Raw genomic sequence first — 24,591 nt, 5'->3', positions numbered from 1 at the left:
TCTATTGCCACTGTGCCACAATAATACACCACGATGCTGCTGTATTAAGATGATTTAAGATTAGAATGTTAGGTATCTAATTTTACATTGATAACTCCCAAGTTTAGTCCTAATTGCTTACTCTTTCAACCTAGAGTAATGTAACTTTAAATACTGAATAGCATAATAATCAAAGATATCTACCACACACATTTGTACTGTCATTGAGAAAATTTGAACACATTCAGCTTCAAATTCAAATTCAGTTTCAAATTTAATCTTGAATGACAGCACAACCCATCCAATCACTTAGCTCTACTGCCTAAAAGAACAAGGCTGCAGGTGTATTAAAATGCAACACTTTCAGGTTTATATGTTTCCTTACTTGGAAGCATATCACCATACCTTCCTCACTACTAGGCCAAGATTGTTACAACACCCTAACCCACAACACAATCTTATATTAGATTAAATGGGCCACATCATTTCAAAGCTAGTGGTCAGCTACCTTCAAGGGATGATTAAATGCTGGATGGCCTCACAAATAACAACGAGATCAACAGCTGAATATGATGTTCTGGTAACAATACTCAACTGTAATGTTAGAAATCACTTTGTTAATTTTTTAAGGAGCAATTCACAACAGCCTTTATTATTTCTATTGCTGTTCTTACTTTCTCCTTATATCAGAGGCAGCCACTCAACACACCAGGTCCATGCCAGCTCCCAATTAATCCCATTGCCCCTATTCTACCAGGAACGTATTGCCTGTTGCACACTCTTCTCAACTCCTTTGATACTTTTTGTTTTACCATTTACCTGTACTAAGGGGTAATGTACAATTAACATGGCAGTAAATCTTTGGAACAGTGGAGCAAACAGGAGCACCTGAAGGAAATAAACACAGCTACAGAGAAACAATGGAAAGTCAAACAAAGAGCACTCAAGGTTAAACTAGGGCTTCTGGAGCTGAGATTGCAGCATTGAGGGCCGGTCCCACTTAGGCGATTTTTTGGCGATTGCCGGCGACTAGGTTGTTGCCACACGGTCGCCGGGGTGTCGCCTGTATGGCCGTGAGTAGTCTCCTCAGTCGCCCAAAGAGTTGTAGCGTTTTTCTGGTCGCCGCTGGATTTTGAAATGTTCAAATCTTTTCAGCAACAGTCGGCAACCATGGGCTTGTCGTAGCTTGTCTTCTCCTGACGTAGGTGCTGCCTGCCATAGGTTGTCGCCAGGATGACGAGGTTGTCTTCAGGTGAAGTAGGTTGTCGCCGGTGCTGACTTCGGTGAATTCCATTGTTGTAGTCGCCTAAAACAAAATCGCCTAAGTGGGACAGGCCCATTAGTCCAGTCGCCGGGTTTTCAGCGACCTGCTACGACTATGACAGTTGCCTAAAAAAATCGCCTAGTGGGACAGGCCCTTTAATTACCGTGCCACCAAACCACCGTCTGACCCGAATTTATGCACACTGATGGAAGCACGTTTACATCCATTCCTATCACACAGTGGTAACCATTGGTGGGGGGATGATTTCTGTGTATAAGTGATTATTTTAGCTTGTGTCCAAGATGGCTGTCGGAAGGGAGAGTGTACGCTGGCGCGGTTTAGCTGCCGCTACTCTCTCTTCACATTGTGTTTTTGATTTTTTTTGTCTTTGGATCGAATTCTGTCTTTAATTTGTGTATTGTTGATGTCTTTATTATTTATTTTACTCCGATTATATGTTTTTTACTCTTGTTAAATTCTGTAAGGTGTCCTTGAGACTTTTGAAAGGCGCCCATAAATAAAATGTATTATTATTATTATTACTTTGGATGTATCCTCAGCGTAATATTGATAAAGGAAAGCTGATTTAGGTGCATTCATTCTGGTACTTTAAGTTGTATGCTGCCATTTTCACATTCTGCTACATCTCTGCCTGTTGAATTCTGTGGAAGCATTTCTTTTCAACACAGGCAGCACTCCAAAAATAGCATTACTTAGTGCTTGTAGGTGCGCCTGTTTTGCTTGTCAATTTGATTGTTACCTCTAGTACAGAGCACATGCTTGCTTCAAAAAAAACATTGTTTTTTTTTAATTCCAGATGAACATCACATCTCAAGATGAAGCTGCTGCTTACAATACATCTTGAGCAAGACATCTTGAGAAGTTTTTTTGGAGAGGGTCAGCTGAAAAGAACTGATCGATCTCAAGCACCTGTTTAACACTACTTTGCATATCTGCAGTTCGTAAAACATGCAACAATTCACTAAGATTAACCCAAAAGCAGCTCCCTTCCCTGCATATTCAGGAGTGTCATTATAATATAATTAGCCCCCACCATTTTTGTTAAGAAGCATTATTCTGATACAGCATTAAATTGCAGGCAGATTAATCAACCCCTGACATTTCGCCAGCATTAAACATTAATTCTGTTTCTTTCTCTCCAGAGAGGCCACCTATCTCACCAATCATCCTCAGCATTTTCTGTTACCACTTCAAAAATCAGTGGACCCATCCTTTCATCGACACATCTAGGTTTAGCCAACAATGCACTAAATTTACAAAATAAACTCATTGATCACCATGCAACCGAAAACAAAATAATTAAATGAGCAACTGCTTTTTAAGATGCAAGCTATCAAACTACGTGAAGTCAAGCATGCATACATAACGACCGAACACAATATAGGAAGATAGGACTGACAAAGTGCCGTGCAAAATAGTTCGTTTTTATGGTTCATTGAGAATTTTAGCTCGTTTGACTTCAAAAGCAAGTCAGAGTTGAGATTTTTTGGCAATTAAATTTCCAAACATAATTGTTTCCTTTGAGAGCCTCATCCACTCCCACTTCAATCTTTCACACAATCTTCCAGGTGGCGCTCAAGTTAAATCATATTCTAAATCAGGTAATGGAACAGGTTTAATTTTTCCAATAACTTTTATGCTAATCATTCATGAATTTTATTTATTTTAACCATTTTTCACAGTATCTTGGTACATGAGGCAATATTAAACAATTGGCAATAATAAACGAACACATTTGTAAAATAGTACAGATTTTGATCTCTATCGCTGGACCATTAGCTTTGGTCCAAATAAAATAAAAACGTATAACTCATCTAATCACATTCAACTTCCTTTTATTGGCACAAAATTATTCATCTTTGAAGTGCCACAATAAAATACCTCAGAAATTATTTGTTCCTAGTCTTCAGAAGAAATTTTCAAGGTTTTTTTCAAGACTAAATATGGCTTATTTTTTAAAAAGAATAAATTTTATTTTCTAATCGTAAACAAGTACATTAATCAAAGAGATACCAAGTGGATTCCAATTTCTACAGAACACAAGGCCAAGAAAGAATTGAGTACGTCTTAATTTTGACTTTGCTTTGAAAATAACCCACACAGAAGGATCTCGACAGTTAATTTTCCTCCACGCAGTGACGGAAATCGCTATCAAAATATGGAGGGGACCGGGGGACAGGGGGGGACACAATTTCTTGGCAGCCGCGCACGCATGCGCACACTCACACATGCGAGGCTTCGAAGGCTTCTGCCGTGGGCCCTGTAAACGGTAATTACAGCTCAATCCAGCGCTAAATGCAGCTCAACTCTGCCTATCTGGCCGGGTTAACCTACAGCCCTGCCTGGACTGACGGAATACCAGTCCGGACCCTGTGAGCTTGCGCTGCTTCTGGCTGTAAGCCTCAGCCATATTTCCCTTAAGTCCAGGCAGGGCTGTAGGTTAACCCGGTGGGAGAGGCAGAGTTGAGCTGGGTTTAGCGCTGCTTCTGTGCTGGCTGTGGGCACCACGCCCGTCTGACTCCCGACGTCTCTGGCCACCCTCGGGCGTGGGGGGGGGGGCAGAGACTCTGATCAACACCTCCCTCCTCCAATCATCGCGCTGAATCATCATGTCCCGCCCCCATTGCCTGCTGACCGATGTCTGTCTCGATCAGCAGTCCATCCCCACTGTCTCGCGGAAAGCGGAGATTTCACCGGGTTTTAAAATCCGGATTTCTCAAAACAGAAGGGGGACGTGTTCCCCCTGCCCGCCCCCCCCCCCCCCCCCCCCGAGGGTGGCCAGAGACGTCGGGAGTCAGACGGGCGTGGTGCCCACAGCCAGCACAAAAGCAGTGCTAAACCCAGCTCAACTCTGCCTCTCCCACCGGGTTAACCTACAGCCCTGCCTGGACTTAAGGGAAATATGGCTGAGGCTTACAGCCAGAAGCAGCGCAAGCTCACAGGGTCCAGACTGGTATTCCGTCAGTCACGGAATTTCCACCACTGCCTCCACGGATGCTGTCTGACCTACCGTGTTCTTCTCCTTTGCTCCAGAATTCAACATCTACTGACTTTCGTGCCCCCAAAGGAACTGCAGATGAATATTTTGCATACTGTAGAGAAATATATCGACTTTACATGACACCTACCTACTCTTTAAATACAGAATAAACTAGCTTGAGGCCTGCTTTCAGCCTCTGGGTCTGAAAGGAACTTTAACTTCCATCCAGCAATAGCAGATAACAGCTGTAATCAGTGTCATTGGAATTTTACTTACACAGCTAAAAGTTGCAATAGTTACATGACTGGCAATGATGGAAAGCAATTACAACTGCATAAATAATCAGATGCAACCAGGAGGATGGTTGGTATCTTTGTCAGTTGAGAAGCCCATTTTTTGCTAGTCATAGAACAAGCAGAGGAATAGGTAGGGACAGGAATTAATACAAATGTAATCAGCATTTTTTTTAAACCTTACAGGATCACAAGCAGTGATGAACTTTACATTCAAAGGATATCCCAAAAAACTTCACAATGCCACTACCATTGTATAATAGCAAAACATGGTAACTCACAATGTGTTTACGACCTGATAACTGGGAAAGTGTTCTTAATTCAGAGTTAACAACTGCCCCCTACTTAGAACCCTTTATATTGATTGGAGGAAATGAACAGGACCTTGCCCATAAAAGAGTATCTCAAGTGCCACTTTCAATTTATTTATTTTAACTGAATTAGTATTTTAACCCACGATGATTTGGGTGTGTGCACCAAGTAATCAGACATTGGCCACATGCTCAGCGGAAATTAGGGATGAGAGGGTTGGGAGCTAGAATCAGCACAAAGTTAAAATAGTTATGGGTGAAACCCAAAACAGAAGCTTCAATCTCCCCAATTATGCTGAAACAAATTATTTAGTGTCCAAAACAATGATTGCAATACGTCAATAGTTGAGACACAGTTATGGGATCATGGTGTACTACAGAACGGTTAAATAATATCAGCCAATCCTGTGGTTTCCAATGCTGTTAAGGGACAGCAATGGAGCAGTTATTGAAATAAACTTTTCAAGCTTTGAGCCAAGAGGGTGGATATCATATTTCCTTCTTTTCAAATCACTCAAGCTTGAAAGTATTGATAGACCCAAGATTTACGGCTGCATTTGAAGCAATATTTGAATTTGAAATCCACTTGAGCTTCACTTAATATTTGGTTTAGATTTTTATTTTAAACAAAAACAAACTGCTTTCCCTGATCGATTCTGCTTAACTATGGTACATCTAAAATGAGAAAAAGTTAAAATTGTAAATCTGACAAGCACTTATGGCATACAAGATGAAGATATTTTTCATCATATTTCAGGAAATTGTCTGATAATGAGCATCTAGTCAGTGATTGTTTATACTTTTCTTCAATTACTTAACATTCACAGATGTAAATAAAAAGAACATTTCTTTCCATTTCCGTTACATCTTTAAATTACTGTCATAACATTACAATCGTGATCAATCAAAAGGATGGAATAAGCCTAATATTTCATAATATGCATTGAACAGTAACTTTCAGACAAGAAAGTGTCCATTGCTCCTCTGGTGCACCCAACATCCTAATTCTTGCCACTATCTGCAATTTAAGCAAACAAGATTACATCAGACCTTAAATTCAATTCAACTATCTGCAGTATAGAAGTATGAAATTGTGTATCAATATACATAAACACAATTGTGATTGTGTTGGGGGACGGGGCCCAACTGGTCACACTTGGTCTAATATATATTACTAAAACTTTAATTAATATCTTCTTCTTTAGGGCTACATGCAATTTTAATAATTACTTTCCTGAGCTGAGAAACTTAATAATTAGAATGCAAAACTCAATTAGAAATTCAAATGTATGATTTTCTTCTGCTATTATTGCACACTTGCGATCAATCTTTTTGCTGCTCAGTCATTTTCCTCAAGACTTGTGTGTAATTAATGTCATTTTACACCTGTTATTAGTTTAATGAGCATGGATAAAGTTGCAAAGTACAGTTCCATAGCTATAAAAATATCTATTTTAGGTCTGCATTTGAACTAGCATTCTTGATTAAACGTATATTTTACATTGGGATGTTGAGAGACAAATTTAAAAGTTTTCTTAAAATACCTTGCAAGTTAGTCTGAACCATTATCTAATAAACTTCAGCAAACAATTCGATTGGACTCTAAATATTATTTGTGGGCGGCACGGTGATGCAGAGGAAGAATTGCTGCCTTACAGCACCATAGACCCGGGTTTGATCTTACTACTGATGCCATTTGTACGGAGTTTGTACATTTGCCCCATGATCTCCATGCGTTTTCTTTGGTAGTTACAGTTTGCTCCCACAAATCAATGACGAACAGGTTTGTAGGTTAATTCGCATGGTAAAAATGTAAATTGTCCCTTGTGTGTGGAAAGTATTAGTGTGTGGGAATTGCTCGTCGGCGCGGACTTGGTCGAAGAGCCTGTTTCCATGTTGTATCTCTGAACTAAACATGTAAAATCAATAGCCGATACCTATTTCAGTAAACTAATTTAAAAGAACAGAACGTAATAAGCTTGAGGTTCTACTTTAGTCTTACTCCACAAAGCAACCAATCTTGACAACCAACTGAAACTTCCTCATTGACATTTACTAGATGTGACCTGCAGCTTACTGATCTAAAATTTTAAATGGAACTAGACCAAGTGGGACCCGTTGGGCCCCGTTCCCCCAACGCAAACCGTTTCCACCACTCACCTGTTCCTGGTCTCCTCGCTCGGGGACCAGCCTTCCCGTGTGAAGCCACAACCTCACCCCCCCCCGCGTTGGGGGACGGGGCCCAACTAGTCCCACTTGGTCTAATATATATTACAAAAACTTTCATCTTGTCTGTCTGTGACTCTGTCTGTGACTCTGTCTGTGACTCTGTCTGTGACTCTGTCTGTGACTCATGCCCTGATGCTCTGAACTAAAATGGTACACCATAGCACAACAATTTTTGCACCACCTTACTCACCATTGTCCTGTGGTGTGTTGTATCATACTTTTGTTCAGATTGATGTTATATTTTACAAGTTATTGACATTTTTAACTATACAATCCCCACTTTGAAAACAATAATTTCAAGTGCAGTGGCAGTTAGCAGGTATGATGTCCCAATGGGATCTAATTTTCATAAAACACGCTGGACACAGACAGGACAGAGACACGGGCTGGGTTTGAGCCGGTGAGGGGTCCATAGGCTGCTGCTCCAGAGCCGGGGGAGGGGAGGCCTCAGACCACAGCCTCAAAAAGTAACTGACTGACTTTCAGTTACTTAAAAATCTGCACGCACGCAAAACTTAGTCTCCCCGGAGCGTGGGATTTGAAACGACCATGGTGCTGAGGCTGGAGCGAGGTCTGGGGGCAGTGGCGCGTTCCGGCCCTGTGGAGAGCGAGAGGACCAGGCCCCCAGAGCCAATCAACCGTTCCTCCAACGTAAACCCGTTCCCCAACGCGATATTCCACCTCTCACTCATTGCCCGCAACTGCATAGACATAGCTCATTTCCCTATATCCCCCCCTTCATTCCCTCCCCTTCACCCTCCCTGTTTTCTCTCCGCATCTCCTCCCCTCCCTCCTTCACCTCTCCATCCCTTTCCTTTCCCCTACCCTCAGTCATCCCTACCTTCAGTCACTCGCTCCCACACACCATAACCCCTCTCCCCTCCCTACCCCGTTGGGCCCCATTGCCCCAACGTAACCCGTTTCCACCACTCACCAGATCCCCCCAACGCAACACACTCCCCCAATGCTATCAATCCGTCCCATGTGGGGGGGGGGGGGGGGGGGGGGGGGGGGGTAGGGCAGTCGGCGCTTCCCGGAGCCAGAATGGATGTGAATTTTGGACGTGACCATAGCTCTATCATGTACCGTTTTGATGTAGTTCAGGTCATGAATCTGAATGGCAAATAAGAATACAAACAAAGAATCACGCATGCTCACTCAGCCAAGATGAGAGTTTTAGTAATATACTAGACCAAGTGCAGACCCGTTGGGTCTGCTCCCCCAATGGTGTGATCCCTCAACCCAATATTCCACCATGCACCCGAACTGAGCTCCGTTCCCCAATGGAACTGAAGCCGTTCCAAAAGTAAGATTCCAGCAGTGTTCCCCTGCCTCCCTCGCAGTGGGTTGGAAAAAAAAATGTAAATGGCACCTCCCCTGCCTGCTGCAGCAGTGAAAAGGGGGGAGAAGGTTCCTGTCTTCAACACAACTTTGTTTCGCAGTGTGTTGGAAGCTGGAAATCTGTAAATGGAGAAGGAGGTTGTTTCTTGGAAATCAACTTGGGGGGGGGGGGGGGGGGGGGGGGGGGGACTGAGGATTTGATTAAAAACGTGTACTTCCCCCAACCCAACGAAATGAAATGGACTGAGGCCGATCCCAACTTAGAAAGCAAAAGCGAAATCTCTACCGAAATGGAAAATATCTCGGAGATTGAGCGTCTGGATTGGGCGTGGCAATGAATCAAAGGAAGAAATGCAGCCGGCAACCGTACATGCAAATGAATCCATTCGGATTGGACATCTGCGAGCATCGGCCATTCCGATTGGACATCTGCGAGTATCGGGCACGAATTGAAAGGCAGGAAGGGCGCGGGACGGCAGTCGGTCGGATGGCCCCAGAGTTTTATAGATATATAGATAGATATTAGACCAAGTAGGACCCGCTGGGTCCGTCCCCTGCGGCATCACACACATTAACACCAAAGTAAAAGCAAATGGCATAAGAGCGAGCAAAAAAACTGCATACACTTAAAATCTGACACGCACTTGGAGCAGCCATTTTCAAAGGAAGATCAAAGATAAATTGAATCCAACACCTAAAACTAGATTCGTTAAAGGAGACAGCGATATTTGGAAAATAAACGCAAAAGAAACAGGAACAAGTGTAATAATGCCTCTCAAGCCCACTTCGCCTTTCAGTAAGATCACAGTTTATCCAGCATTCATGAAAATCTTTCCTGTCCTACCAGCACAACCTACAATTCCTTTATTAATTAAAAATCTCTCTCATGTATCATTTTCTTCAACTGACCAAAGTGTCTGCTGGCATACTAGTGGCAGAGGTGAATTTCATCATTGCCTACCTTCACCAGGTGGTGGTTCAAGCTGCAAGTCGCCTGTCATTTCCAGGGTCTCTCTGTGAACCATCAATGTCAGAACTAATGGAAAACCATGCAATCTACAGTGAATCCGCACCAAAAACAAGGTCAACTAAACCTTGGTAGGCAGATACTGCTACCTTCAGACGTGAATATACAATACATTTCACAAAGCAGCTGGGGTCAAGGAAAGAGCATTCACGTCGCAGCCCTGTTTCCACCAATCTTTCCAGCACCACGCACAAGAAGCGACAAGACAGACACCATTGTCTGCAGATGCGGAGAAGTGTATTCAGCTCTGGCTGAACATCTTCTAATCTTGTGTGTGGACTCGATAAGAAGACAAAGCAGCTGATCTTCCAGAATCACTCAAATACAACAAAACTCAACCAACAAAAAGCACTTCCTATGAATTGTTCTTCTATTGGTTGCAAGCACTCAGTGATAAAGAATATTTGTTTTTATTTTAATTAATGTGCAATTTTAGCCATTTCTCATCTCTGGAATCCAATTTATATTAAGATTTATATCGTCAAATTCATCAGCTTGTTTCCATTAACGACTTCAGCAGCAATGTACATTCAAAGATATTCTTGCATTGAATTAAGTTTACTATTGACAAGACAATAATTTATCCATGTCACAGGATACAAGAACGATGACCAATACTTACTGTATGTATAAGAAACATGACATTGTGCGGCAACAATGTCTGATTTTTGAATTTACGGGATTTTACCCTTAGAGCTGAGCAATGCTGCTCATGTTATGTGCTTCTAGGTCACTTGATTATCTGCTGATTTAGTTGGTTTCAAATAAAACAATATTTACATTTACATGCAAAAATTAAATGGCTTGTAATGTGACTTTTGTGGTGATGAATGGTGAATGGTCACATAGTGCTATGCTGATTCAATGTGTAACTTTCACCTGTTGGTCCACTTTCCAATTAAATTCTCGCCTCAACACTTAAATTCCCAATTATCTAAATAGAACACGTTCACTGGCAAATCACTACTCGAAACTTACGGCATTACTATGGGGGGGGGGGGGGGGGAAGGGGGGTCATTCCTAGAAACCAATCAATATGGCAATTTCATGTAACACGACTCGAAACAAAAATGTTTTTCTTGACAAATTCTCAAGTACAAATTTTATTCCACATCTCCGATTTTCGAGTAGTGATTTGTGAAATCTTGAAGGGTACATTTCTGTTACCAAAACGGTCGCTATGCGAGGACCACCTGTATTATCAATCATTCAGAAATTTATCAATACAATTTAAAGAATCCTATTTAAAATATATAATAAAAGCACTGTGGGCTGAATAGCTTCAGTCAGGACTGTAAATTTTACGCAATCTGCATTAGGCTGAATGAACAAGAAACTCTAAACAGGAACACCATTGTAGTTCATAAAATGACAAAACCCTTTTTTAAAAAGCATGAAATTTAAGTGGTTTGACATTCTTAATTAAAATTCAACAGGAAATATATGATTTGATAGAACCAATTAATACAAGTTCATTAGAAATATTTCTATACATAAATGAAAATTGAACTGAGAATTGTGGGGCCCCTCCAGAGTCAGTTTCCTCCCTACAGAATAGATGATTAGCCAGAAGCTATCATTAGTTGCAAAGCAATTTATGGCGTACTACAATCTCAAAAATAAAAGGAAACAAGGTGGCAAGAAACCGCATCCTGCAAATCAGTAAATGAGAAATACTCCTTCAACCTACCCAAGGTCACATCATCCTTTTCAGTTAATATGAATAACTCAACACATGAATGTTTCAATAAGGGAGCATGATGAACTAAAATTTTAATACATACTTCAAAATATGTGAATAGCAGCTTTGGAAAGGTGTGAACTATATGTACAGAGTCGATCTCCATAAATCATTAGCATTTACAATTTATACAACTATCTTGTTATACAAATTCCTCCTGGACAAGACTATTGAATATTAATGCAGAAATCACTGGATTTACAAGGGAAAGAAAAATGCATCTTTTTGATAGACTCCTCACGTCAGTAGTTTCACATAGAACATTTGATTTTAGTTAATGGCGTTAATTTTTTAGAGATTGAGTGAAAAAATAAATCAATCACTTGATAAAATCAGAGAGGCCATGGCAAATCTGGTGGACTCCAGCAGTCTCATTAAAGAGCAGAAAGGAGAGATATGAGAGGTTGGGGCAAATACTGCAGTTAAAGAGAGCAAGATTAAGACAGGACAGGCAGGTGCATGGTAAAGAAAGAGGGAAGACCAGTGGATAACGTGGATTTAGTTCAAAACTAGAGGCTTAACAGGTAAAATGGATGAACTCTGAGCGTAGCTTGGCTTGGGGCACTGGGATATTACAGCCATAACAGAAACACGGATGAGAGAATGGCTGGACTGACTCTGGCAGTTCCAGGGAACAGATGCTGTAGGCGTGATAGAGATGCAGGTAAGAGGGAAAGGGATGTTGCTTTTTGATTAGGGTGGACTTAACTGTGGTGCTCAGAAAGAAAATTAGGAAAAAAGATGGGAATTATTACATTGATGGACTTGTAACAAAAGCAAGATGCAAAAGAACATGGGGCAGCATGTTCCTGTTAGATGGTTGGTAAGTTTAAGGAATCCGAGTTGACAAGAAATGTTGAAGCTCTGATAGTGAAAAAGGAAGTTAGGAAAAAGGAAGATTTAGGCGTTCAGGATCAATATAGTCCCTCCCCGAGTCAAAGTATCGAAGTTTAATTGAGAAGGCAATCAGGAAGGCAAAATGAAGACATTAAATGGAACTGGCAGGCTAAGTCAAGGAAAATCCCAAGAGATTCCACAGGTATATCAAGAGTAAAATGTTGGCTAGGGTAAGAAAAACTATCTTTAAGGAACAGCATCATAGAACCACAGGAGATGGGGGAAGTATTAAATGAATACTTCTCTTCTGTTTTTACTGGGAAGTTCATGGAAGCTAAAGAATTGAGGCGTTGGAGTTATAATGTGTTAGATGATCTAAGTTAGATCAACTATGAATTACCAGAGAGGAGGTATTGGCAGTTTTAAACCACAAAAAGATGAATAAATTCTCAGGACCTGACCAAGTGCAAGCTTATACCTTGTAGGAAGCCAGAGGGGAAATTACTGAGTCTCATGCAGATATATTTATATCATATTCAGCCAAAGGAAAGTTTCCGGAAGTATGGAGGACGGTTAATGTTGTCGTGTTATTTTAAAAGGGCAGCAAGAACAGGCCAAGGAACTACAGGCTGGCGAGCCTGACGTCAGTGGTGTGAAGGTTGCTGGTGGGGATTCTCAAGGACAGGAGCTGCCAGGATTTGGAAAGGCACAGATTGATTATGGATAGTCAGCATGGCTTTGTACGTGGGAAATCATGTCTCACAAACCTGATAAGAGAATTTTAAAGCGGTTACAACAGTGGTTGTTCTCATTATTGACCTTAGCAAGGCTTGTGGCCAGGTCCCGCACGGTAGACTTGTCTGGAAAGTTAGATCACATGGAATCAGAAGGGAACTGGCCAATTAGATTTAAAATTGGCTTGGAGGAAGAAGTTAAAGAGTTAAAGAGTATTTGTGCAGGATTGCTTTTCTGATTGGAGGCCTGTGACAGAAAACATTTCTTGCAATAGTTTTCTATATGATTTTACTTCAGGGTCAGATGCACATTATGTATTGTATTACATTGCTAATATAACTTCAAGTCCTTAGATTAGAAATAAGGTAGTAATAAAATCAGTCTTTATGACTTACCAATATATTCAAAAACGAAGACTACAAAGAAAGGCGTGACAAGGTCATTTATACCCTGGACATAGCCACTGGCTGGATGCCGAATTGCCCATATGAAAAGTATACGCTCAAAGATCTGGAAAAGAAAAAAGGTGATAGAAATAGGAAATTATTTCTTGTGCAACAAGTATATGAGTATCTTTCAAAATGAATGACAATGCAGATATTAATTTCCATAGATAAACCTTAGATTAATAGGTCATTGCTAATTTTACAATATCATCACCTGGATTGGGTAGTAGTTCATGCATTTCCATAAAAATCAGGCACACAAACTAATTAATTTAATGTATTACTTACTGTATCAACAATTCATTACAACTAGCTGTTTATGATACACTTTAATTTTACATTGAAATCAGAACTTTTCAATGCAGTAAAAATTAATCTTGCTCTCCAATACTGCACATAAACAATGATCCAAGTCTTAGTAGATAGGCAAAGTAAAAAAAATATGCATCAAAAACTTGCACATGGCATTATTATTCAAAAAACGTTCTTCCTGTGACCAAAGTTTTGAGATACTAATGTTGATCTACAGTTATTACAGAGTTAATGGCAGCATCAAAAATCAACAGGAATCCAAAACTAGGCTGGAATTTGGCGAGTCAAAAACTAATAGGACTAGACATTCATTAATTTAGGTACTATTATGGTCTTCTGTATTTTATGCTCCCGCCAGCCAAATATCACGCTCCTGAGCAGTGACACCCTATCAATTTATCATTTGAATAATTATTTAACATCTCAGTCGGAACAGTACCTGCTGTAGAATATTTAATCCAGTGTCAGAAAGAGGGGTGGCACGGGCCAGGGAGGCAGCCAGGAAAGAGGAGAGAGTGAGAGAGCGAGACACGAGTGAGCCTTTTACTGTTCTACTCGTCAGATCCTTGATCCTGTTCCTTTGTAACACCTACCTTCAATCACTTTTGTCAGCTCTTCAAATAACTCGATCAAGTTAGTAAAACACGACTTGCCGTGTAAAAAGCTATGCTGACGCTCTGATTGACCCATTCTCTTCCAAATGAGAGTAATCCTGCCCTGAAAAATCGGCTCCAATTGCTTTGGCGAACACTGATGCGGCTCACCGGCATAATACCCTGGATTCTCTCTACTTACCTTCTAAAATAAAGGAACAACATTGGCCACTACTCAGTCCAGCGTGACCTCGTCAATGCCAAGAGAAGATGCAAAGATCTTCGACAAGGCTCCCATAATCTCCTCTTGCCTCTCTCAATAACCAGGGATAGATCCCATCAGGTTCTGCGGATTTATCCACATGAATGCTCTTCAAAGCCCCAACACCGCCTCCTCCTTAACCTCAACCTGCCCTTGCATATTAGTATTCTCTACATTGATCTCACTGTCCTCCATGTCCTTCTCCTTGGTTTAAAGTATTTGTTTAGCACCTCATCAACATTCCCAGGCTCCAACACAAATTCTCTTTATCCTGGAGCGTTCCTATCTTTTCCCTGGTTCTTTTGTTTTAAATATGTAAATACTTTTACATATCAAAACACTTAACCACAATTGGACCATTATATTGTTAGTTTGTAGAACATGGATTTTTAACATTAGTAATGTTTTATATTTTGATATCTTCCAATTTTTTTTTTTACTTACCTCATGTACAATAATTGTGAATCAATTTCCATGTTTCAAAGCAAGCTTGACTGGTTTAATAAATTAGTTTTCAATCAGAAAGGAATGTATACAAAACTGCACATCAACCAAGTGCAAAATACTCAAAGCATATTGGTTATTGCAGTCACTGATATGCACAGTTTGTACTACTTGTGTACACAAGGCTATGCACCTAATGAGATGCAAAACTCCCAAAGTCTATTCCTCAAATGGTTAAAAACCTCCAAATGGCAACTTCAAGGCAGCAATGACGACATTGCACTTAATAAGTGGGTGTGCACTATGTGCTTGATTTAAATAATCAAACAATTTGAATACATCCTGTTTAAGCAGTGAGGGCTACATCTTCATATTCAGATAGACTTGCTGTAAGATTTTAATCATGTTCCTGCCATTCTGAAACTAAGAGCTCACACAGTGAACAAAACTGCTATTACTAAATTATATTGGTGCACAAATAAATTAAAAAATATAAATTATGTTCCAGCAAGAAACATTTTGTATTAATCTCATTATTTCACTCACATAGATTTATTGCTTCAAACACTGGTTAATTATCTTGCACCACCTGGGAAACTCAATGTAGTTAGTGAGATTCAATCTGAAACTTGAAAAACTACTTAACTCTTTCCTTTCCAAGATTTTCTAATAGCTTTGAGCAGCAGATAATAATATGAAGCGAGGCCAGTCAGCTGTTATATTATGCATTCATTTAAAATTAAATTCTCATTGGTAGTGTAATTTCATACGGCTCTTTTGGCTGAGACTGAATCAATGAGTATATTTGATCTTTTGGTGGCAGCAAAGTATTGATACAAATTTAGTACGTTTAAATCTATTATTTGGAATTAGAACTAAATGCACAGATACACTGGAGAAATGTAAGTATTGTACAACTATTTGAAAAAAGGCTGAGAGAGTAAAGTGTTTAATTGTCACATGTACCAAAAACAGAACAATAAAGTTCTTACTTGCAGCAGCATAACAGGTCTGTAAATAACACAACACAATAAACAAAAGTTCAATAAATTAAAAAACAACACAGTATCCATGCAAATCAAAAGCTCCAAGTTTCTAGTGCAACAAAGACAGTTTGTAATTTAATTGGTGCTTGTAGTGTTCAAGATCCTGATGGTTGTCGGGAAGAAGCCGTTCTTGAACCTGTTGTCATAGTTTCCCATGACAGTAGTAAAATGAGAGCGTGGTCAGAGTGTTGTGGGCCTTTGATGAAGATAGCTGCTTATAGATGCAACATCTCCTCAAGATCCCTTCGATGGTGGGGAGATCAGTACCCATGACGGACCAAGCAGTGTCCACCACTTTTTTGTAACTCCTATGTTCCTGGGCTTTCGAGATGTCGAACCAGGCCGTGATGCTCTCCAACGTACACCTGCAAACGGTCAACAGACTCCTATTTATCGACAAACTGATTCTCTCAATCTTGCTTCATTGATGGGCTCTCCTTTATGATTATATCAATGTGTCCACCACAGACCGATCGATGAAGACAAGTTCGTGGATCCTTGGATTTCCTCTTCTAAAGTCAACAGGTAGCTCCTTGGTCTTACTGACTTTGAGAGCAAGTTTGTTGTTCTGGCATCAAGTAGATGATTGATCTCCCGCCTATATTCTGACTTACTATTGCCCAAAGCGAAAGGGAAAGCTAAAGGGATGCATCGAGGTTCAAATTCCAATAATAGGACTTTGATGGAATAAAAGAGGATATTTTTGGAATGGCAAACTTTGGTAACTCAAGGGCAAAAGGTAGTGAACAAAAAAAAGACAAGGGGAAAAATGGCATCAAATATGATCTTTGGCTAAAATTGATTGAAGGAGAATTAGACACTTTGAAGAAACAAATGAAATATTTTGTGCACAACTGCCTAGTTGGCAAAGCAATACCGCAATAGTTTTCTCTTCAACGGTAAATACCTCACCCCAACTCACAGGATATTAACCATTTATGCTAATTGACACTGATCTTGCATGCAGGATCTTGATTCATGCAGGCTTGGGCTGCCTCATTTGCTACGAGTTGCAAATGGAAATGAATGTTTCATCAATTAGCAAGCACCCCCACTTCTGACCTTGTGATGGTCATTAATGAAACAAGTGAAAATAGTTGAACCCAGGAAAATGCTGCGAAATACTCCCAAAGCTGGAATTAATTACCTCCAACCATCATTTGGTTCATTTGATAGAGTCAGAGAAATATAACATACAAACACCTTTGTACACCATGTCCACTTTGACATTCAAACACTTTACACTTATCTTTTTTTTATTCTTCCCATACTCGCATCAATTCCTTCCTGATTTTTCCATTCACTTACGCACTTAATGCAAATTTTAGTGGCGAATTAACGACTAACCTGGAAATCTTCAGGGTGCGGAAGGAAATTAAAACATCCAGAGGAAACTTAAGTGGTTCCAAGAACTTGCAAACTCTGCGCAGAGAGCACCCAAGGTCAGGGATGAATACAGGTCTCTGACAGAGGGTTAGCTTTACTAGCTCGGCCACTATGCTGTTCTTGTCAAATTCTATTTCATAATGCTCTGGTAATGTATCCGGGCAGATTTTATTACATTCAATTGAATTTAGTTTATTTTTGATACTGAATGGAATGAACCTAGTCAAGTATTACAGAAGCACAGGCAGTTGCAGATATAGAATTGACAATTCATGGAGCTCAGCAAGCTAATTTTCCGGCACTACCTACAATTGAATATCACAGGTCCACTAAGTTTCAATCCGGTGATTGGTTAGTCTATTTTCCAGAGTAAGGGAAACTAAAATTAGATGGCATAAGTTTATGGTCAGTGGAGATATGTTTAAAGGGACCCAAGGGGCACATTTATCATCCATATAGAATCAGCTCCCAGAAGAAGTGGTCAATTATACAGGTATATGGATATTAGAGGTATGTAGACCAAATGGGAGTTGTTCAAGCATGTTGCTTGGTCCAATTGATGGGTTGGTCCAAAGGGTTTATTTCCGCATTTAATCGCATACTGGTTTATGTGTAGCACAATTCATCCCTCTCTACAACATGCCATATTTCAATAGTAGCATGCTTGTAATCCTACCTAGAACAATTGGCTGTTTGCCATCTCATTTACAGCTATTCGAGGTACTGCTCTGGACATATTCTTCATTAAATCATAGTCAATAATAGTGTATGAGAGTGTACACATAAGATTACAGAATTTACTTGAATGCATTCCACAATCAATGGTCATAGGGTCTCAGATACCAAACTGATGGCCATGCTGAATCTACAATATTTAGCGCCATGGTATTCCAATACCCTGTTGTGGAAGGGTTAAAACAGGACATTGCCTTATTTTAACAATGGTATCTGGAACAAATGCACCCATAACTAGCAAATTGATGTGGATGCAGCAAGTAGCTTGTCACCTCATATTGGTTCTCAGTATCTGCCACAAATAGACTGTCAGTTCAATCTGGAATGGCACAGCTGAGTTTGTTAATCTAACATCCATCAGAGGAAGCAGAATGACTGGGATTGAGAAAAGCTACTGTACTTTATATATTGTAACTTTGCATTCCAGGACAATACTGGGCAGTGGGTGATTTTGAGAAAAAAAAGTACCATATACCCCAGTCAATCTCCCCAGTCACTCAGATAATCAGCCAGATCAACTGAAATACAATTAACTACATACCAGACATGTTAAAATGCCTTTTATAAATCAAAAACAAAACCATTATCAGTGGAAAAGCAACAAAAGTTATTAGAACAAAGGTCTTTCAAAAGAAAAGGGAATCAAAGATAGATAAGAAAAATAGGTGTTTGAGGAAATCAGTGGCTGCAGGAGTATCATAACAAATGAAAAGAACCTAGATACACGGAGACTTCAAATGCAATACTTTAAAATAGGGCAAAAAACCCAACAGTAGTTTGTCAATATACATTGTACATTTAATTACTTCAATTTGGAATTACTTCATTTGAGTCAAGAGAAAGGTTAACTCAAAATGCTTTGTTCAGTGAATACAATCAATTTGATTCATTACTCTGGGTTACCTCTGAAATGTTGCTGGATTACAAATATAATTCCAAATAATTTGAATAAAGTTTACTGCATAGTAAAAGATAGTATAATCTGCACATACTATACAATCAACAAAACTGCTAAACCACTGGCATTTAAAAAAAAATCAATTTTGCACAAGGACAGTGAAGATATAGCGTGTTAAAGAACATTGGGGAAATCTGAAGCTTTAAACAACAAGGGAAATGCAATTACGCACTTTTATGATCATTTCTTTGCATTTCATCTGCCTGCATTTCATCAATCATATATTATAGACAACCTCAGTTATAAGGGAAAACAAAAAATGCATAATTGTTTACTTTTACTGTTTGTAGCCCTGTGCAGAAAACAAAATCATCAGCTTGAATCCAAAATTAAATGCTCGTTAGAAATAATGATTCATCATCTCTTTGACCTGATATGAAAAGCTTATTAGAAATAATTTTCCACTATGCTGATAGTTATGTGCAGCAGGCAGCTTGATAGACCAGCGGTGCATGACAAGGTGAAAAATCTATTCTCTGTCTAACTGTGGTACCATGACTCTTTTTCCTCCTGTAATACACAGCATAAACTATCACAAAATCCTTGTGCAGATATCAAAATGTCAGCACTTAAAACCAAGTAGATTATCTTGTAAATCAGTGGAGGGAGGGGTTCAGTTCAAATAATTTACATTCCACCATTCTAGCACCACTGGCTAATCATCTTTTAATTCTCTCACCTTTTGCACAGAAGCTTGTTGAAAGAGAGGAATAAGAGGATTAGTTCTTGGAATATCAATGTGTATCTGTGGATATAGAAAGAAGACAGCAGCAGAGGGCAAATTATTATCAGTGGTGCAGCCGGTCAGAGATTGCTAGCATTTAGCTGTGGCTTAAAGCAAAGGATTTTCAGCAGAAGAAAGCAGTGGCACTTATATCAGAAATAGTCTTAAATCACAAATCAAGGTTAAACAGTTCTTAAGCACTTTTTGCAGCAAAAGCATGCATACAACTACAAATCACAGTTGCCATACCTGCAGAGCAGGATGAATAAAGAATACCAGCTTTCCCCCAAAAATATTTTAATTTTACTATTTTCATACCAGACTTAAAAACTGAAGTAACAACAGAATGTAATCTTGAGAACCATCCACTTTTCCTGTGTCTTATTTACAAGTCTGAACTTTAAACAAGTGACCTTTTTTTTTTACAAACTAAACATTAATTTCATCATGGTATAAAAATTGCATTTAATAAATGTCATGGTAAGTTCCGCAAATATATCTGAACATACCTCTCAATTACTTAAGTTAATTAATGTCAATGGATTATAGCAATGTATTAAACTTAAGTTGTTGATCAAAACGCAGCAAAGCATCAAACCAATTGTCATTAAAATTCACAACGTACATGAGAAAATTGCATATTTTCAGCCTTTCATTGTTAATAATTTGTTCTCGTTATTTTAGATGAATATCACATCACAATGTGGCTTTCCTTTCCACAATTTTAGATGTGATAATTCCAAGCAAATGACTTCAGTGTACACTGTTACTTTGCTGGGCACTAAAGTTTAATCGAGTCTTTATATTTTTGTTTGACACGGTCCAGATCCAAGACTGAACAAGGACAACTGAAAATTTCTCAACACCATCATTGGTAGCACCTAGCACACCATCAATACTAATTTTCTATAAAAATTAAAATGCAAAATAGCAACATCTCATACACTGTATGTACACACTTATTAAATTTACATGCAGTTTATATACTGGTAGTAATCCAGGTCTGGCCGAGACTGCTGAATTACAGTTCAAACAATTATGACTCAATTATTGGTTAGGCAGCACTTGTGGAAGATTGGACAGAAGAGGAATCCGAGCCAAAGCATTGCATTCAAACCAACCATTCAATTACTACAGACTGAGGACTGTACCACCCCGACCGTCAACTGAGTGTTTTTGGATGCTACTTTACCCACCCACTTTTGGTAGGTAAAGTCTCGGGGACACACCCATGGGTGCACCTGCACCAATGGTCACTGTTGAAGAAATCAGATCAGCCTTCCAGTTTACCTACAGAAAGGATGGGCCCCAAAATAATTTCTAGTCGTGTTCGCAGAAACTGAGTAGACCAGCTGGCAGGACAATATGTTGACGCCTTCAACCTCTCTCTGTGCAAATCTGGGCTTTGCACATGCCACAAAAAAGACCATCATCCATGTATCAAAGAAAAACAAAGTGACGCAACTTAATGATTACCATCAAGTCGCTCTGACACCCATTATCATGAACTGCTCAACTCAATTTCCTCTGAAGATAAATGAAATCTGCAATGTCTCCAATTACTTTTATCAACTTCAACAGATGCACCACAGAAAGCAATCTATTCAGATGCATCCTAGCTTGGTATGGCACCTGTTCTGCTCAAGATTAAGAAATAAAGGGTTGTGAAAACAGTCCAGATAAACATGCAAACGACCCTGCCGAACCAAACACAACCCGGCAGTCAACACAATCAAGGACCACACACCCACGTCACTCTCCCTTTTTCCCTCTCCAATCAGGAGGATAATGGTTTGAAAGCATATGCCACCACATGAAAGATTAGTTTCTTTCACACTATTATCCAATTCTTTAAAGAGCCTCTTATAAACCAAGATGAATTTTAAGATCTCCCATTTTACTTCATTTTGATCCTTACAATTTATTTTATTTACACTCTCGCTGTAGTTGTAACACTATATTTTGTACTCTATTTCTTTCTTGCACTACCTGATGCACTGGTGTATGGTGTAATTCACCTGGATAGCAGACAAACAGTTTTTCACTGCATCTCAGTACACATGACAATAATAAATCAAATGGCAAATAAAGTCCTGCTTCTTCTATTACCAGGTAATGCGAGGGTACAATGTAACCATATCTGACTGGAATTAAATCAGTGCTTTATCAAAGGATGCAGCACAAGTGCCAGAAACACAAAATGTGCTAATTGATTTCTGTGAAAATTTCCTCTTGGAGCAGAGCCAAAATTGTATTTTCATCTTGTCCATTATCAGTTACAGAATCGTTTAGTTTAGAGATACAGTGTGGAAACAGGCTCTTTGTCCCACCAAGTCCACGCTGCCCAGCAATCACCCATACATTAGTTCTGTCCTTTACACTAGGGACAATTTACAGAAGCTAATTAATCCTACAAACCAGCATGACTTTGGCATGTGATAGAAAACCAGAGCACCTGGAGCAAACCCATGCAGTCACAGGGAGAATGTACAAACTCCGTACAGACAACTCCAGTAGTCAGGATTGAATGCGGGTCTCTGGCACTGTTAGGAGGCAACTCTAGTGCTGCACCACTGTGCTGCCCCATAGAGTAACATAGCACAGAATCAGGCAATTGGGTTCAACTCATCCATGTCAACCAAGATACCCATTAGGTTAGTCCCATCTCACAAAAACTTTTCTATTCATAAATCAGTTCAAATGTCTTTTAAATTATTATTGTATATGCCTCAATAATTTCCTTTAACAGCTCGTTCCATGCATACACCATCACCTGTATGAGGACGTGGCCCCTCTGGTTCCTCAAAATTTCACCCTCTCTCTTTAAAACTATGCCCTCTAGTTCTCAATTGCCCAGCCGAGGAAAAGGACTGCCTGTTTTGAGGTTATCTATGTCATACACAAGCATAATCTAGAATTCAATCATAAGCAATTTCATAAAAATACTGAAAGTAGTCAAGACGTCAGAATGTTATTTTTTTTTAAATGGCTTTGTACAGGTGCAGTTTTACCATAAGATGGATCTATGGGAATATTAACAATTGAAACAATCAGGTTATGGATGACTACAGTAATCCAGAATTAGGATTGATGAAGTGGAACTGAATGACACACCTTTGATGAAGTGGAAGTTGCTGATTCAAAGTTGCAATTCCTCACTATAGATTTCCAGTACCACTGCCAGGATTTCTAAAAGCCAATTAGCTTTGTGATGGCAGAAGCACTGTTGCAATTCTTTTGCCTGTCCTCTCACCCATGACCTGATCAATAAAGACATTATTAATAGGAGGAGGAAAAAATCAGAACTTATGAAATATCAATATGCTCATTCAAATCAAGCATTCATATGCAGCCAAGTAGAAAATGAATGGATAATTCTCAAATTACATTTCATTGTTACCAATATAAAACTGGTGCAAATATTGCAACCAAGCACTGCATTAAGACAGAATAAACAGTGCTATATATTCCCGAGATTCCTTAATTCATTGCAACAATTAAGTGTCACATTTGGTCAGATGATAAACTTTGCAGAAAACAAACTATATCCATTAGAACTTTAATTTCAAAACTGACAGAAAGGTAAAAATGAATTATTCAATTTCAAAAGATCTTACCTCTCGTACTTTTGGTTGCAGTATTAAACTCTCAGGAGTCATACGGGGAATATCAATGGCAATCTGATGGTTTGGGGAACAAAAATTCATGTTTTAGGAAAAAGTTGTCTTAAGTAATTTGCCATTTTCTATACCCAAACTGCAAAGCAAACCACAATCTACAACATTCATATTCTCTAGTGCCCAAGAGATGACTAAATTGTGGCAATTATGGCTCGTTTCCTTTGGAATTCCTACATATTATGTAGGGGGGAGCACTATCTGTGCCCGTCCAGTTCATTCTAAATCATTGTTTTGTTTCAGCCTGCAAAACATTAGTTACCCATCTTTTCAGAATAATTTACAATGAGCAGAGTCATCCAAATGCAAACACATGGCATTCATAATTAAAAATAGTGCTTGAAATTCCAAGCCGCAGAATTTGTATTGAGACGAGTACATCCACTGTGTTGGCGAGTCTCCTTGACCACTATCTGTCTGACGGTTCAAACCTTCTTACTTATTTCTTAATACCAAGTACAGCAATGCTGCACCTAATCTTGCAATTATGCAATTTTTTAATTAACTGCTTCACAAACTGAGTATATCAAGCACTAGTTCCTACAAAAAACAAACTTTTCTGAACATGGTGTAGAGACCAGATAGTGCAAGAACAGATTAAGCATCACAAAAATCTAAACCTTGTCCTCCATGAGCCCTGTTGCTGAAACGCTTAACTGTATTTTTGTGAACTCAAGAATCAACAACTCTTGCAACTCTCTCACATCTGCACTCTCTTTTTTTATTCCCCGTTTACAAGTTCATCAAATGTTGTGCTGGCCACTGTAACCATCACTCTCAATCCACCCACGTTTCCTACATTACATACACACAATGGAATGTAGAAACAAGGAACTGTAGATGCTAGTTTACAAAAAACACTGAAGTAACACAACAGGTAAGGCAAAGACGCTAACCGCGTCTCTCAATTTCTCAGTCTCCACTGTATCTGATGAATGGAACCCAAGATGAATCTTTCCATTCAGACATTAGATATGTCCTAGTTCTTTCGTAAACCTGGTTTCCCCCCTTCTATTATAGATGTATCCCTCACCCTCCTCTACCCAGCTCCCCCTTCCCCAGGCAGAACAAGAATGGATGCGACATTTCCATCATCTCCAATGTAATCTCACTATGGGCCACAACTTCCCATCCGCACCCTTTTCCGCCTTCTGGAGCAACCGCTCCTTCCACAACTCCTTTGTTCACTCATCCCTTCCCACCTAAACCAATCCCTCTCCAGGCACTTCCCCTGAAACCATAAAAGACGC

The 24,591-nt window shown here is 39.5% G+C and overlaps 1 protein-coding gene across 1 annotated transcript in view; it reads right to left on the bottom strand.

The window, feature by feature from the left end:
- Positions 1-24,591, bottom strand: part of tbc1d22a (TBC1 domain family, member 22a) — a 170,861-nt gene that overhangs the window by 109,974 nt on the left and 36,296 nt on the right. The window contains 2 exon segments of the mRNA XM_055653036.1: positions 13,154-13,268; positions 23,282-23,344. Of these exon segments, the coding sequence (XP_055509011.1) occupies positions 13,154-13,268; positions 23,282-23,344 (178 nt within the window).

This window comes from Leucoraja erinacea, chromosome 22 (genome assembly GCF_028641065.1).
Source record: "Leucoraja erinacea ecotype New England chromosome 22, Leri_hhj_1, whole genome shotgun sequence".
In the NCBI taxonomy this organism is placed as follows: Eukaryota; Metazoa; Chordata; class Chondrichthyes; order Rajiformes; family Rajidae; genus Leucoraja; species Leucoraja erinaceus.
The sequence above is the reverse complement of the archived record's forward strand: the minus strand, read 5'-3'. Positions and strand labels throughout refer to the sequence as shown.